The 16,406-nt window shown below is 40.7% G+C and overlaps 1 protein-coding gene across 1 annotated transcript in view; it reads left to right on the top strand.

The window, feature by feature from the left end:
- The window catches only part of LOC120805994 (fibrinogen C domain-containing protein 1-like), a 98,905-nt gene extending 82,742 nt beyond the window's left edge, over positions 1-16,163 (top strand). Inside the window, exons 7-8 of the mRNA XM_040156602.1 lie at positions 12,474-12,653; positions 14,937-16,163. Coding sequence (XP_040012536.1) covers positions 12,474-12,653; positions 14,937-15,202 — 446 coding nt within the window. The 3' untranslated portion in view covers positions 15,203-16,163. The remainder of the gene's footprint in view (positions 1-12,473; positions 12,654-14,936) is intronic.
- The last annotated feature ends 243 nt before the right edge of the window (positions 16,164-16,406 follow it).

Below are 16,406 nucleotides of genomic sequence, written 5' to 3' on the forward strand. Positions count from 1 at the left end.
TTTCGATATGTATGAGGACCAGAGCAATTCGTAGCCCTCTCCACAAGGCCCAGGTACTTTATTTGATACCTCTCATCAACAGCCTACAGGTATATTCCTCCACGTCCCTAACTGTGCTGGTGCCAAAGTCTGGTTTGGCTCATGCTGCAGAAAAGGCTCTTTTAAAAGGGAAGGGATTTTATTTTTCAGAAGATGTAAAAAAAATTATGAGCAGAATCTTCTCATAGGAATGTTGAATGAGCACAGATGAGGTGATTTTGACTGAGATTTGAAATTTGACTGAGGAATGATTGGACGGTTCTGCTAATAACAGTGACAGAAAACTCGTCAACTACACCAAGGACCCAGCTTCTCGCCACATACTGTAATTCCCTTTCTATTTTGTTTCATGTAATAATTCATTTCGTCATGTGTCTGGGTTTTCTTGAGGGCTTTAAATTAAAAAAATACGCAACACATTTTCAGTACATTGTTCATGCCTGGTCAGACGTTAGACAACAGAACAACATATAGATTAACTATTCATAATTACTAATGCTGGCTCGACTCCTCTGAGCTAAGATAAGCACACATTTTTTCAGGATGATCTAAGTAAGGGTAAGGCAGCGGTAACTGTGAAAAGCACATTTCTCTCACTGAATTAAACATACTGTATGTCTGACACCCCAGTGGTACTTAACACTGTTTTTATGGGTTATTACCGCTTTGGGAAGTTCTTGATAGACATTTTCTCCTAATTCAACTCTTGAGCTCAGTCTAACTTCTGTGCACCCATAACACTTTTCTGGGCCTTAATCTTAAACCTTAATTTTTTGCTTATTTGTAAATACTGTAATCTGTCTTTTATTCCAGCCAACCTTTTTTTTTCCAGCAATAGGGGCTTTTACAAAATCCTAAAATTCTAATATGTCTGTCGATTAATTAGCACTGAACTCTTAGCAACCTCATTATAAACAAATATAACTGGAGGGTAGGAAGATGTGTGGCCCGCTTTGACACTCTTTCTCTTTTTAAAGCTCCTCATTACGTTGACCCTGGAATCAGAGGAGGGGCCTAGCAAGACCATGACACTGCCCTTGCCCAGCCTTAATGTTGTCATGTGCCCATGATTAAAGTTCTCATGGCATCGTAGTGTGCTATTCCATGGTCATCATGCCTTGCTCCATGTTACTGTTTTCCCTCTCTGTCAGTGTCTTTCCTTCTCATCTAACGCATTCTCTCTGCTCAGTAAGATTGGCTGCTCAGCACTCCTTATAATGCATTTCACATTTTTACCATTCACCCCCTAAGGACTCAACCCATCAGGGAGAATTAGGAAGTCCATAGTAGAGGGGTTTATTGGCTCTCTTGATTTCTCCCAAGACCCAGATCAGTACCAAATTCTATTCAGTCTAGTCAGGTCCAGGCTGGTTGTAGTTCTATTGCAGCAGGTCTCAGGTCTTTGTGGTAAAGTGTCTAATACCCAAGTGGATCCAAGTGGATCCGCTATGAGCTCTGTTCATGTGATGCATCATAATCATTGAACGGGGCAAATGAGAATATCTTCCACAAGACAGTGTCAACTATGAAGCTGAGCTAATGGAAAGTAATTAGCTGATTACTAAGCTGACAATCTATCCAATAGTTGTCAAGACATTTGTCAAATCGCAAATCTCGACGTCATTGTGGTAATAAAGGAACAGGCAGGGGTTCACAGAAGTCAGTAGGATTCACCCTCTGGGGACCATCAATGTCTGTATGAAATTTGGGTCCACCATGCTTTGGATCACATCTGATGATCCTTAGGACTGTTTTGGATAGTTTCTAACTGTTCTTGGGTACCTTTTGGATTGGTCACTTTTTGTTTCTTTGGTGCTTTGTGTTTGGATGACTGCTGCATACTGAGTAGATCTTTATGTCCTGTCTGTTGCCAGTCCTGACTGTAAAGGTGGGGCTGCTCTGCTCATTCTGTTTTACCTGAGAGCACCTCTAAATATTAATGTGGTCTTCTCCATGAATTACGGCCTTACAGGCCTGCCAACTCTCTCTGCGTTTATCTACCTGCCTCTCTTTCTCTCCTCCACTTTTCCCCCTGTTTCTCCCTCCACACTCTTGGCTCAGTCTTTCCACCCCAAAGGTTAATTTCTGATGATATCAGATGTGATGGGTTGTTGGCTCTCATTCTTCTCTCTCATGATTTTATGACTCTAATCCTGCCACTTGAGCAACATCCCCTCCTTTATTTTGCCCTGTGGATGGCATTTGGAAGCATTTAGTTTCACAAAGGCGTGAAGTTGAAAGCAAACCTGACATCTTACACTAGAAATCTATCTGAGCTATCTAGCATCAGATCAATTAATCTTATTTGATGCTAACCAACATTGAAATCTGCATGACTTCAGAGATTTAAGTTGTTGTGTCGACTGTGCCTTACCTGCCCTTCTTATCTCTAACAAATTAATCTAGTTGGAGTGGGATAAACAAGCTGGCTGTTTTGGGGATTTGAGCTGCAGTTTTAAGGTTTTTTTTTTTTATCACATTGCTGTTTTTGTAGAGCACATGTTGTCATTGAAATACTCTCAAAAATGTTGGTAGAAAATGTTTAAATAGACTCTAAGACAAAAGAATAGCCAGCAAATGCAGTTTCAACGACTTTCTTTTCAAAACCACCCACTCCGAATAATATCATTAGAAAAGATGGAGCTAAATATTATATGGGAAGCTTTCGTAGTGATTTTGTTTTTATCCATGAGTACCGAATTAAAGTACACCTATGCTTTCAAATGCACAGTTCGTCAACATGTGCATCCAAACGGCATGTACAGTACTATTACCATCAGTAATCACTGTCAACTGCATAGTCATAGCAGACATTTTGACTTCGTCTTCTGTGCTCAATTATGTCTGCATGAATTATTCTTAGAGCAAAAGGCAATGTTTAATGCATAATATATCATAACAGGACCTCAATACATGAGGATATTCCATGTGGACCTTACCAGTGAAACACTGAGATGATGACAAGTAAACATGGAGGAAGTCAGTGATGAAGTGAGATAATTATTACATATACTCAGTTAAAGTGTAAATATATAGTTTTATAGATAGTGTGTGTGTGTGTGTGTGTGTGTTCTTGTTGTGTTCTTGTTGTGTTCTTGATTGCCATGGTTGCTTAGTAAATCTACGGCAGAAATATTAGTTGGAGAGGACATACTCATTGCAACTATACATCATTGTGACCTGCCAATTAGCTTGGCATTTTGCACTTCAAACCAACCCCTGCCTCTCCCTATCTATTAAAACCATATACCTGCTCATTAATAGTAGTCACAAGGGAAAAAATCCAAAAGAAGGATAGAAAGGTTTCCAAAACAGATGAGTGTCTGCATGGAGCTCCAAATCAAGCTCAGTAGAAGCAATTGAACCGGAAAAAAATGAGGTTAAATTGTTCAAGCAACATTATAAGCAAACATGAGCAACGTTGTCACTTACTCTGTGTCTTACTGTGAGCTAACATTGGTAGCACCAACAAGAGACAAAGCGACCTGTACTCATTCATTTCAGATGAGAACTGGGAGATGTGGTGCGACGAAGAGGGGAGTGACAGCTGGTGGGGAGATTTCAGTGAGATGGCAACAGGAAAACGTCAAGCAGAGTTCAACTTTAAATAAGCAGAGAAGTGGTGTAGTCACAGACGCCTCATCATTTGTAAAGATAAGAGAATGAAACATTTACACATCTATAGATTCTCACTTATGTAGGAGTACTGTAACTGGCTATGGGTCAGGTACATCCCCAAATATTACACTCTATGGACAGCAATGACCAGTAGGATAGCAGCTGGTCTAAGTGCATGGTTACCACTGGACTGAGGTATACTGAGACCTGTGACTGACTTACTAATATGAAAGTAACTAACCAACTGAATAGCTCCCTGGACTCAAAGTTTTACATATGTTGAATATTAAATAGCTGATCGTTTCAGATATAAAGCCACAAAAATAGTTTATGCCCACGCTTTAGAGTAGGGATTGTCAACCTGGTGTACTTCTACCCCGGGCGCATTTAACTCTGCAGTTACCAGGGGCTATGGGGAAAGATAGCTCAGCCTATTTCAAAAAGTAGAAATTATGATTTGATTTCAATTAAATACAGTCTACATTGACATATTGAGTTAGCTGCAACAAATTCTGAACACACACTGAATTCCACGTGTTGCGATTGAGAGGTTCATGGAACCTATTTAGCAAGCAAACGGAGAAGTCTAAATGCTGAGCTTAAAGTAATTGATAAATGGTTGCAATAGATAGGTACAAGTGAAAAATGAACAGTTCAAATAGTTTGGTAAATGTAATGGATAAATGTTGGAATATTTAGCTAAAAGTAATGGATAAACCATTGAAAAACTGCTAAAGTAATTCATAAACAGTTGAAATGGCTGAAAGAATTAGAGAATAGGTTAAAATAGACTGCTAAAACAAATCGATAAACAGATGAGATAGTTAGCTAGCTTAAAAGGTAATAAATAAATGGTGAAGAAACTAAGAGTAAAACAACCATCTAGATGTCAGAAATATCCAGCTCATAAAAATATCTATTATTGTAGTTACAGTACCTGTACAGCATACTGTAGGTTGCTTACCTGTATCGTAAATATATACAGACCCAAATCTGCTTGAATCTAAAGGTTAGTCATAATAGCCTACTCCTTTGCATTGCTACACTGATGTGCATTTGGGTTTGTGCAGAAGTTTTGTCATTTCCTTGTTTTGGTTTGAAATATACTGTATGTATACTGTAAATATGTTGACGCAATGTTTTGGAAATGTTTCTAACAGGATGCGCCAAAATTTGAACAGTTTTTATCTGGTAGGTAGTGGTAGTGGTGGTCATCAATTGCCGTTGATCATCAAAGGTTACAAATGTTAATTGAGAAACATGCCTGTAAAACAAGGGCATGGGCTATTGTTTGCTACGAAGTAACATATTCCAGAATGATAGGGAAGCATTCTAAATAGAGTAAGTTAAGCATATTTTGTCGCCTTGTATGAAATCCTTGCAAAGATGCTCCAAGTTCCTCCTCAACCAGTGGTAGGTAGTTCAGGGGGGGGTTTTGGGAGTGTATCAGAATGTCAGTGGGTGTAAAACATTCCCAGCAATAAGACTGAAGGTCACTGAGGTAGTAGTGGAGCAACTGATGTTGACCACTACCACTTGCAAACCCCTGCTGATTTATATTCTCCACACTTTATGCAAATCGTGCTAAACTTTGTATTTTGTTGCTTTAGGCAGATAAACAATTTTATTGCAGCCAGAGTTGTCCCTGATGCAGAATTTTGGAGAACAGAGTACACGTTTCATGGTGGATTAACATTTAATTATACCTTGCATTAGAACACCACCATAATAACTTTCTCTCATCTGGCTGTCTCTCTCTATCACTTAATAGCTTAATTGGACCACCACAGAGGCAGCTGTGCTTTCAATTCTCGTCTTCCTCTGTGATCCTGTATAACTTTGTCTGTGCACAGTGTGCACTTAGTAGACCTTTGACCATGAAATAATAATGACAAAAGCCCAAGCTTGGAACCTGATTTAGATACATCATGCTACTGTCATATGATTACAGTATTAATATGTCTATTAATATGTGTAGTGGGGTTCTAAGATGAAAGAGTCACAGATTAGTTGTATAATTCCTTCTTCATACTGTCATCCTACACACCATTCATCACATTTACAGAGGCGCATCTCCACACCTGCAGTCACGCTGAGCTACCTCCGTCTGCGGCACTATGAGACAACTCGTATTAAAGCCGCTGGATTTAGTTCAGTAAAAATGCTTGAGGTCTGAGATATGTGGCTCAGTGAGCTTTCGTCTGTTCAGAAACCTATAAGGATTCAAAGGAAACAATATGTATTAATGATATATTGCAAAAATGTATCTATCTTCAAAGATGAAGCGAGTGACTCCTGAGAGCAGTAATGATGGTGCTGTGGGCAAAGTGAACAAACATTCCCAAGATCATTATTCCCCAGTTAGACAGAGCCTAGGGAACGGCACCATGTGTGTGCTGCTGAACAAATAGTACTGCTGGAACGTTCATTCAGTTTAAGAGTATTCTGTATTCAGTGTTGAAATGATTTTGAATATGGTGGAATCCGCCTTTGATGCACTCCTTCCATCAGTCAAACGCAGGGTACTTGTGTGTGCGTGATTTCAATGAAGCCAGAAAAAAAAAAAAAAAATGCAGCCCCCACACTCTTTTTCTGTTCCTCGTGAAAGAATCGGGACCAACTTAGCATCCATGACAGGCCATATCTCATTTTAATCTGCAGCTAGTCCAAACAGTCACCATTCGTAGGGAAAAGTCAGTCGTTATGATTAAAGGACTTGCACTTTCTAAGTTCTGTATATTTGTTCGATGGGGATCAGGAGCTTATACTTCAAAGCAAACAGTACAGCAGAAAAAAATGTATCAGAACTAGTATATCCCTCCCTATAGCCAACATTAAAAATCAAAGCCCCCTCACCAGGGCATAAAAATCTTACATATGATATATTCCTCTTCATGATAAATAAAGATATAATATATAATAATACAAAATACGGTTTGAAGGAAAAGAGACTGTCTTGAAGGGGAATTTGCAAGAGGAAACTTGCAAACAGGCATAGACACGTCAGAGGTGTGACAGTTAATCTTAAAATTCTTTCACTTTTTGTCCCACCAAATGTCACCGTTGGCTCCGGGGGACCGGCAAGCCAGAGAGTTCAGCGCACACCTGTCTCTGTTTTTCTCCCTGTGCCGCTATCTTTTGATGACAAGAGGAGAGCCGACGATAGCAACCCTTTTCTATTCCCTAAGAGCACACAACAACAGGAAGCTTTTTAGCAGACGCGTGTTCACAGACCCGCTCAACCGGCCCCAGCACCCAATGACAAAGGCACAGCAACTGTCCTCGTGGCTACAGAAATAGCCCATCCCGTTCAAACTCTTCCCCATCCACAATCTCTGTTGAGTAAAACAGCTTGACAGGAAGATTAAGCGAGGGGGAGGGATGGAGAGAAAAGAGAAAGAGAAAGACAAAAAGACGAAGGGGCTGAGTTATGGTGGGAGGAGGAGAGAGGAGGAGATGGAAGAGTGCTGCTGCTTTTCTCCTTTTCAGCTGAAACAGTCTCAGGAGCTGCCCCCCGGCAATAGAGGGAGAAAAGCATGATGAATAATTAACTTCGAGAAATGTCACAAGCGGCAGAGAGAAGTGTAATCATTTCTCTGTTGGGTTTAAAGATCTGTTTTTTATTCTTTTCCTTTATGCCCTGTAGTGCTGCGCTACGCTGAGATTGTAAGCACAGGACTGCAACCCGTCCCCTAAAAGCATCCAATACATTCCCCTACATACTTTTCAAATAAAAGCAAATAAATCATTAATATTTGGGCCTTTTAGCAGCATCACAGAGGCATCTCACAGAGGTCTTCTACATTTTTAATCAAGTCATTGATGTCAGTCTCATTAGCTGTAAAATCACATTTAAGGAGCAGAAATCTCTGGTGGTAATGGTTTAATCAATGTCAAGAAGGCTCGAGTTTTGTTTCTTTTTAATTCTGGAGAACACAACATGCCCTCTCAGAATGAATAAAAGATAAAAATGATAAATTACTGTCTTCATGTTCTAAACAACCTGAATTTGTCCTCTTTCCTATAGCCCTCAGAACTGTGAAAATGAGTTATGGATCACCATGACCTAATTTAATGAGGTAATTGCAGATATGTATCAGTTTGATTGTCATTCGTAGATTTATTACCCAAGAGAACCGACAGTTTGCTGCCACCTTATCCCACATCCTAAGTTTAATATCGGCCCGATTTTTCATGTGTAGCGCAGAGGATACTCTTTGTCTTTTAGCCACCGGAAATGCTAATATTCATAAGAATGGACATGATGAAGATAATAAGGAGCTTTCAGTGGACGTACTATTTTTAACACCATGGAAGACACTGCACTTTGTAGCCTAACAGCTCTGTTGTTGACAGACTTTGTAAAGGAGACTGTAACAACATAGATGATTTAGTAGCAAAGAATGCTTAAAGATTTTTGTCCCATCAATGTGCATGTTGATCAGGTACTCTAAATTAGATTCCTTATCAGTAAACATATTGATTGTTCAAAATGAGATGCTGATTTTGCCAGCATTATTTATCTTCTTCTGAGATGACACTGAGTAATTATGCTTGTTAAGTAATTCTTCTGTAACATTGGGGGGGGGCTTGTGGCTTGAAGTGTTGGTTAACACTATTAAGGGCCTAAAAATGTGCATTCATCATATGATTAAGAAAAATGTAACTCAGGGCAGGGCTGGATTAGCCCAATAGGGGGCCCCCAGGTCAACAATGAGCGGTGGGCCCCTTTAAAGCCCCACACATGTACGCGATTTGCCCTGAGTCACAGAAACCCTTTGGTATTCCTGCCCCAGGTATGCTGCATAATTACTTTGTGATAATTTGACTAAACAGATTGGCTCTAGAACTGCACTATGCACTATGTAGGAAGTATTAAATATTATTGAAATATTAGTATGTATTAAAAACTAGATTTTGACACAGGGCCCCTCTGCAAAATCCCAATAACGGGAAAAAATACAGGAGCCACCTGGGCCTTTACTGTTTTATTTATTGCTACACAATGTAATTGGTACACAGACAAACTGTTTTCAGGGCCCCTGAGGGTCTGGGTTTCTAATCCAGCCTTGACTTAAAGGTCTATTAGACATCTTCACATCATACAGGTAGTGTTATTTGTTGGTCAAAGCCCACTTTAATTACTTACCAACACCTCCTGCAACATGAATACATCACAGATCTATGAAACAGTCATTTTTATCTCATAATTTGTTATATAACCTGTTATATTTTAAATCAGTTGCTAAATAAGGTGCTTTTCCCAACTTTTGTAATGAGCAAAACAGCTTAAATTATGAATGTGTAACCAGACAGCTTGGGTTCTCGAAACAAATATTGGTAACTTGAAACAAATATGTGTTGCATCACAGCGTGGCACGGGGGATGGCAATGTCAGTGAGCTGGTCAGTCAGTCCACCTCTTTGGTCCAGACTGAAATATTGGTATTGGTTGGGTTACCATAACATTTTGTACTGGTGTTGATTTCGTTAACGCAAACAACAACAACTAAATATGTTCATCAACTACCTTTTTTTTTCCATGACTAAGAAGAAATGATGACAAGACGGCACCAATGTCATTGCACACTAACTGTTACTGTATTAACATCCAATATCGCTGACGAAAAAAGACGAGACTAAAATGTATTTAAGAAAAAAACTTTAACAAAAATCTATTTTTTCATTGACGAAAAAGAGGCCACGAAATATTCTAGACTTTTTTTTTTTTCTTTTCACGGAGACGGTTCAACTGAATGGTTTGAGTATGAAAATGAATCATATGCTATGGCCTTCGAAGTCACCAGATCTCAACCCAGTTGGACACCTATGGGAGATTTTGGAAAAACGTGTAAGGCAGCGCTCTCCACCATCGTCATGAAAACACCTGATTAGGGAATAACTTTTGAAAGAACATTGATCCATCCCTCCAGAGCAGTTCCAAAGACTTGTAGAATCAATACGAGGCGTACTGAAACTGTTCTGACAGCACGTGGTGGCCCCACACCTTACTAAGACACTTTATGTTGGGTTTTCCTTTAATTTGTCGCCCTTCTGTGTGTGTATATAGATATATAGATATATAGATATAGATATACAGATATATTTCATGTACATAATAATAATGTGCTTCTGGCTTAAAAACACCAATTAAAAATATTGGGCCTTAATATAGCCCAGAAATAAAGCTAGTCAAAATAAAGGGAGTAAAGAAAGCATACCCTAATTGCCCATCTAAAGCGCGTAGGAGGATTGAAGTTTTTTGACTCTCTGCTAAGCTTCCATTTAATGGAAAATCAGTGAGAGGAGGGAAGAGTCTCTCCCCAGTGGAGCAATCAGCATTTTAATACTGAAGCAAAACACCTCAAAATTCTCCCTTGTATTAGAACCCACTTTAAATAACCTAACAATAGCATTTAATTAACAGGGAGTTACACCTGAGCATTTAGATTTTAACCAAAGAAGTCTCTGCTGTTATTTCACTTGTCTTCCTCTTTAATTACTCTGAATTAGTCTAGCTGAGATTCTCTGGGGCTTTAATTAGGGAGTGAATTAAAGTTATGTAAATACAGTTTGAAGCCACAGAGTCTTTAAATAGAGTTGTGTTGCATCTGGTATATTTTTTCTTTTTTTCTGCGAGAGAAAACAAGTATTTCTTTTGAAGTTTGTCAAATCACTCCAGGGTACTCTTCCCTTAGGTGTTTGTGTGAATTGATACTTTTTCTCAGAGGGCTACGACACAGAAACTATTTCTGCAAGTGAGGATTTTTTTGTTTCTCTGAATGTCTGTGAAAATGTGTTGCATTTTGTGTGTGTTTATGAATGTATGAATGACTGAATCCAACTCCAATTCACTAATTCACTGTGAAAATGAAAAGAGCAGGCTCAGCCTCCCATTGGGCTAGATTAAATCCACCTAAGTGCCGGGGCCCAGACTGCAAGCTTCTGTTTCTGAATAATAATAGGGTTCCTTCAGCTGTTTGTCATCAAATTAGCCCTAAACTTCAGACAAGGTGCTCTCAGATTGCAATTCTCGACAGCGACGGAATCCAAATAAGGCAAAGTCAGTTTGAGGTTTGTAAGCTTTGAAAAGGAGAATGAGTTTCATTTTTGAAGGTGATGATTGCCGTAGGAGGTAAAATGACTGTGTTCAGGTTCATGAAAGCACCTTCCTTCCTGTGGTGCAGCTGCTTTCATGCTAATTCTGAGTCACGTTACAGGAGAGACTAAAGAGCGAGAGTAAAACAAACCTTCAGCCAGCAGATGCAGCCTACAACTTCCTCTGCGTGGTCTAAATCCAACTCTTTTTCTTAAGCAAGAATCCTTTGAAGCTTCTCCATCAGTGCATGCTTTCAAATGCTATTTCTTTTTTGTCTCCCAAACAAACACTGCAGATGTATAGACTGCCTTTGTGTGCACGGAGCAAGGCTGGTTAACAGAGTCTTGAGGCTGAGTTCACTTTTGTTTGGTTTCCTGCCTTGGATTTTGTGTTCAAGCGATCCAGGTTGAGTTCCTCCTGCTCGTCTCTGTCTGACACACTATTCCTCTTTCCTCCTATTCCTCCTTTGATCAACCCAGGAGAGGAAAACTTGCCCTGGGAAGCATCATCACTCCAACACAGCAGGGGCAAACACAGAGCAGGAGGGGGTAAGGAAGAAGGGATGGAAACCCTTTTTCCCTCTGGCACTTTCTGTCTTACACACTCTGTCTAAAGGTTTGAGCAACAATTAAAAGATCGATTCGGGGCATCCGAGGAAGTGATGGCAAGCTTGAGTCTTACATAGTAGAGCCAGGTGGACAGGAACTGAAATAATCACGGTAGTACTGCAGCGAGAGTGAGCGAGAGTAGTGTGAGCACACACTTCAAAATTCTGTATATGTTCATTGTTAGGAGGCCACAGATGTTCTTTCTTCAATAGTAAAACGATAACTTCTGTATCATGGCAGGTCAGCAATCAATATAGACATTTTATGGTTTAAGGTATAAATACCTTCTTATTTGGTTCATAAAGCAATTCACTCTCCTGGGGAGGACTGTGAAGCGCTGCTAGCCCACACTACAATCCACAATTCAGCCTTTCTAATTGAAGAAATATTTTTGTCGTTTTTTAACGTTTTTAACTAAACAACAAACAAGAAAACCCTGTAAATTTTTTTGCAAATCATTTTGCTCTTACCACTCATGCAGTACATGGTCAGGTTCAGTTACTCCGCCCTGCTGTATAAAGTTGGAAACAAATACAGACAGTCACGGTCTTTAACTGTCAGGGCAGGCAGTGGTATTTTGTTACTCTATTTGGTTTAACAGAATTTGGTTATTTCTGCCATATGTAGCAAAAGAATCCATATTTACAACACGCTGAATGTGAGTTGATACCCAGCACTGTTATTACATATTTAGTGGTGGGAAGTCAATGGAGATGCTCTGATATAAATTTGTTGCCATAAAAGAATGATACAGCAAACTGAAGATTTCTGGTTCCAACTGCATGTCAGCGTGAAAGAAACCTTAGTTGCTTGTGTCATTCCTTCATTTAAAATCACATGTAATGATTAAGCTGGTCTCTCCGTCCTCAATGCAAACTGTGGCGTGAGCAGTGGACACTCCACGCACTACTGAAACTCTAATCTTGTTGAGGAAAGAAACCCTAAACATGCAAGGGGAGACTCTAAATAGGACAAAAGACACATCTTATTTCCAGAAAATGTACAGCGTTGAGAGGCTGCTGAAATCGCTTTATATTGTTTGCTGTGAGCAATGGTAGTACTTTGTAATGGATTGTTTTGGTCTGTGTCTCGTATTTTTTTTCTCTGCAGGGCTGAAGCAGATCCATGCCCTGTCCATCCAGGGGAACTACGAGCTACGTATCGACTTGGAGGACTTTGAAAATAGCACCGCATACGCCCATTACGGTACCTTTGGAGTGGGCCTCTTCTCAGTGGACCCTGATGATGATGGATACCCTTTGACTGTGGGAGACTATTCTGGCAATGCAGGTATGTATACTCAGTGAACTAGTTACACTTTGCTTGCAAGAATTTCTGTGCTGACACTCTGATAAATGTATGCTATTTGTTAATTAACACATTTTTTAATTTAACCTTATTGTGAACACAGAACTCACAGCAGAGGGCTAAACTTTAAGCCAACTTCCAGCACATATTGCCTTCTACTAAAATAATAGTATATTATTTTTACAGTGCCGTACGTGCGTCAACTTGTTAAACCCTCCAGACAGTTGCACAGAGAGAGGGACTGCTAGTGTCTGTGTTTCTGCTCCCCAACCATCAGATCCGAGCCAGCTACCCGTCACCTCGATTAAATTACTGACAATTAATTGCACTGCTTGACCTGCAGCATAAACAAAAACCTGCCGATGAAATGAAGAAACAATTTAAAGAACCTTTGGGGAGATGTGCTCTGAGAACACAGAGAGAATGGGGACAGATATGAGATATGGAGCAGGAGAGAGAGGAGAGGAAGGAGGGAGGGCTGGAAGAAACTAGGATGGAGGAATGAAGGAGACAGGTGTGAGAGAAGAATAGAGTAACAGAAGAGAGGAAGAGGTAAATAAATATGAGGATAGAGGTATCTAAGGGACAGAGGAGGCAGATAGAATAAAGAATGGAAAAACCAGAGGGGAAGGAAAAATGTGTTGTGTGTGTTAACAGCTTTTTTGCCAGGTATGGTGTCTGCTAAAAAGGCTCTTATTAATGCTCCTGGCCTGTCCTCAGCATGGCCTGACCTTGAACCCATCTGCTTGTTAGACATTTGAATCCAGTCAAATTAAGGGTACTCAAAGTCTCTCAGGATTCTCCTGCTCTCACCTCCTGCTCTCGCCTCAGCCTCCCTCTAGGCAGTGCTACTGTTCTTATTATTAGTAGTACTTTGCTCTGCTGTGGCCGCTTTCTGATCAGCTGACAGGTGCTCATTTGGGCTGGGAGCAGCTGGATCTTAATGGGCATCGGAGGAGGCTGCCAGCCCCCAGCCACCAAGGTGACATCCAGTGCCTTGCAAATGACCCTTTAATGACCCTTTCATTTTAAATTTTTTCCTCCACTTACCTCTTTTCTAAATCCTCTGGACATAAGGCCACTCCTGACGCCATTGAGCTGTTTTGTTGTCTTATTTTTTCTCCCCCACTGTCTCTTTTCTCGTAATGTCGAGCAGCACACAACATGAATATCAGACATGCCTGTCAGATTACTTTTCCCGCTGACTGGTTACCATGGTAACGCCAAATGGGGAGCAGAGTAGGACATAGGGAGAGGGTAAGGAGCTGGGCGGCTACATCCTGGGGAATTAAGGGCTGTTTGATGCCCTGACAAGGTGTTAGCCTTCACCTGATGGCTGGTGAGCAGTCTTTCATTCTGCTCTCAGCTTTATCTTTCTACCCACTTGTGGTCACAGTGTGAAGCCCGCTTTAGAAAGAAAGGAGAGGACAGAGAGTGAAGGGGCGTTATGGGGGGTTTATTGAACATTATGAGCCCTCTGAACATCCATTTGCTAAAAATTTTAGGTCTACCGCAGTAACTGTATATACAGAGAGTAGATCTTTTCGGCTCTTCTATTTGATTGTGCCGATAAGACTTACAATGCACACCGTGATTAAGGGCACTTAGGTGATGCAACTTGCCTGTGCCGCATTCCTGCAGTGGTCTTACATCACTGTTATATTCACAATCACAGGTTGCAGTAAAGCAGGAAAGAATGCGCCCTCATTGATTATCGTGTATTCTTTGTATGTGTACCAGTTCCAAAAATCAACGTATGTGATCTGGTCCATAGGGGGACTTTATCACATAGGAGGGTGGGGGGGCGGTGGCGGAGGCGGTGGGGTGGCGGTGGGAGATAAAAAGGTCACCACAGAACCTTTGATAAATTGGCTACAAAGCTGTCTGACCTCCTGCTTTAGATAATGAGATGCAATACTCTAGAGAACTGTAGAGCTTTAGTTTTTATTCTATCTCCCCCTCTATTTATAGAAAAGATTAATTGAAAAGTCTTATGTTATTTTGAAGTCAATCAGTTGTGGATACGTCTAATTACCGGTGTCTGGTTTCAAATCAAAGAGTGCGTTTTTGAAAGACAGAGAAGATGCAGTAGCTGCTGCGTAAAATTTTTTTCATTAATCGCCAAGCTGATCTTGTTTATGACGTTGTTTCATTCATCTAATGCCAATATGCCAAGGCGTTTTTTTTAAATAAACCTGTATCTATATCCTATGTCTGTGTATTGACACATTAAAATTTTGTGGCACATCTTTTGCCGCACCATAGGTGACTCTCTACTGAAGCACAATGGGATGAAGTTCACCACAAAAGACAGGGATAACGACCACTCGGAGAATAACTGCGCCTCCTTCTACCATGGTGCCTGGTGGTACCGCAACTGCCACACCTCTAACCTTAACGGCCAGTACCTCCGTGGTCAGCACACCTCCTATGCCGATGGCATCGAGTGGTCCTCCTGGACTGGCTGGCAGTACTCACTCAAGTTCTCTGAGATGAAGATACGGCCCACCCGTGACCCTGAAAATAAATGAAACAGACAAAAGCGGAATAAAAAAAGAAGACATTTTTGAAACATTACAAACCAGACAGCTAGGCGGAATTACTTGTCTTGATATTGTTTATTCACTAAATCATAACTCTTTGAGTTTAGTTGACTACTGTTTGCCTCCTGATGTCTCTCTTCCTTCTTGCTCCTCTTCCTCCATCACTCAGCTACTAGTTATGCCGGCTGCCATAATCCTTCCCCTGGTCCCTTTCTTTAAATAATAATGTGTTCGTGATGCCCTTATTTTTTGATCATTCGGTTCACAAATACAGCATACCAGAGCCCTGAGCCCACAGTCCACTGCGCTAGCTTTACTCAGTCTGGATTGGTGGTCCAACCGGCCCCTGCAGAAATACACATCAGCGATTTCCTTCTGGCATCTATCTGTGACTCCCAATCTGTGCTGACATGGCACATAGGCTGTTGTTCAGTCTCACTGCCCATTGCTATATAATCTGTGAATGGAGAGGGTTGCTCCAAATATGACAGAAAAAGACAAACCCTTCACAAAATATGAACAGGAGATACAGATTCTACTTTTTTACCCTCTGCAAATGGAAGTCTAGTGTTTTTACCAGTGAGAAGGGACAGCGCAGTGGTACACTATGTCACATTTACATCCTTGATCTGCATGAATAAGACCCAGCAGGGTAGTGGCAAGAATTGCGGGGTCTCAGATAATGAAAGGGAGACAGAGGCATAGAGAATGAGGAGACAATTTGACAAGGTTTAAATTGTTCGAAGGAAAGTGGGGAAGAGTGACTCAAACAGAAGAGTGGAAGTGGAAGAAGAGGAGGTGCAGATGAAAAAGAGGAATGAAAAAAAGAAAGAGACAACGGAGGATCTCATTCATCTGACTTGGGCCATTAGGGAGCATATTGGGCACTTTGTCTGATCTGCCTGCCAGCTGAATACTGGCCAACTGATGCAGCACTCACAGATGGTAACCCAGCACTTTTTGTGAGTGTGAGTTTGGGTGTGTGTGTGTCTGTGCGCGCGCGTGTTTGTGTTTGTGTTTGTGTTTGTCTACGACAGAGAGAGACATACAGACAGACAGAGTTCTGTAACACTATCAGTTTCCTGTCATAAGTTCAACAGAGCGTCTCGATTGACCACGATGTTTAGCACAGACAGACTAAACATGATGCATGGCTGACATACCTTCACTCTTTCCATCTAAGTAGTTAACA

The sequence above is a fragment of the Xiphias gladius genome, chromosome 20, assembly GCF_016859285.1.
Source record: "Xiphias gladius isolate SHS-SW01 ecotype Sanya breed wild chromosome 20, ASM1685928v1, whole genome shotgun sequence".
Classification (NCBI taxonomy): domain Eukaryota; kingdom Metazoa; phylum Chordata; class Actinopteri; order Istiophoriformes; family Xiphiidae; genus Xiphias; species Xiphias gladius.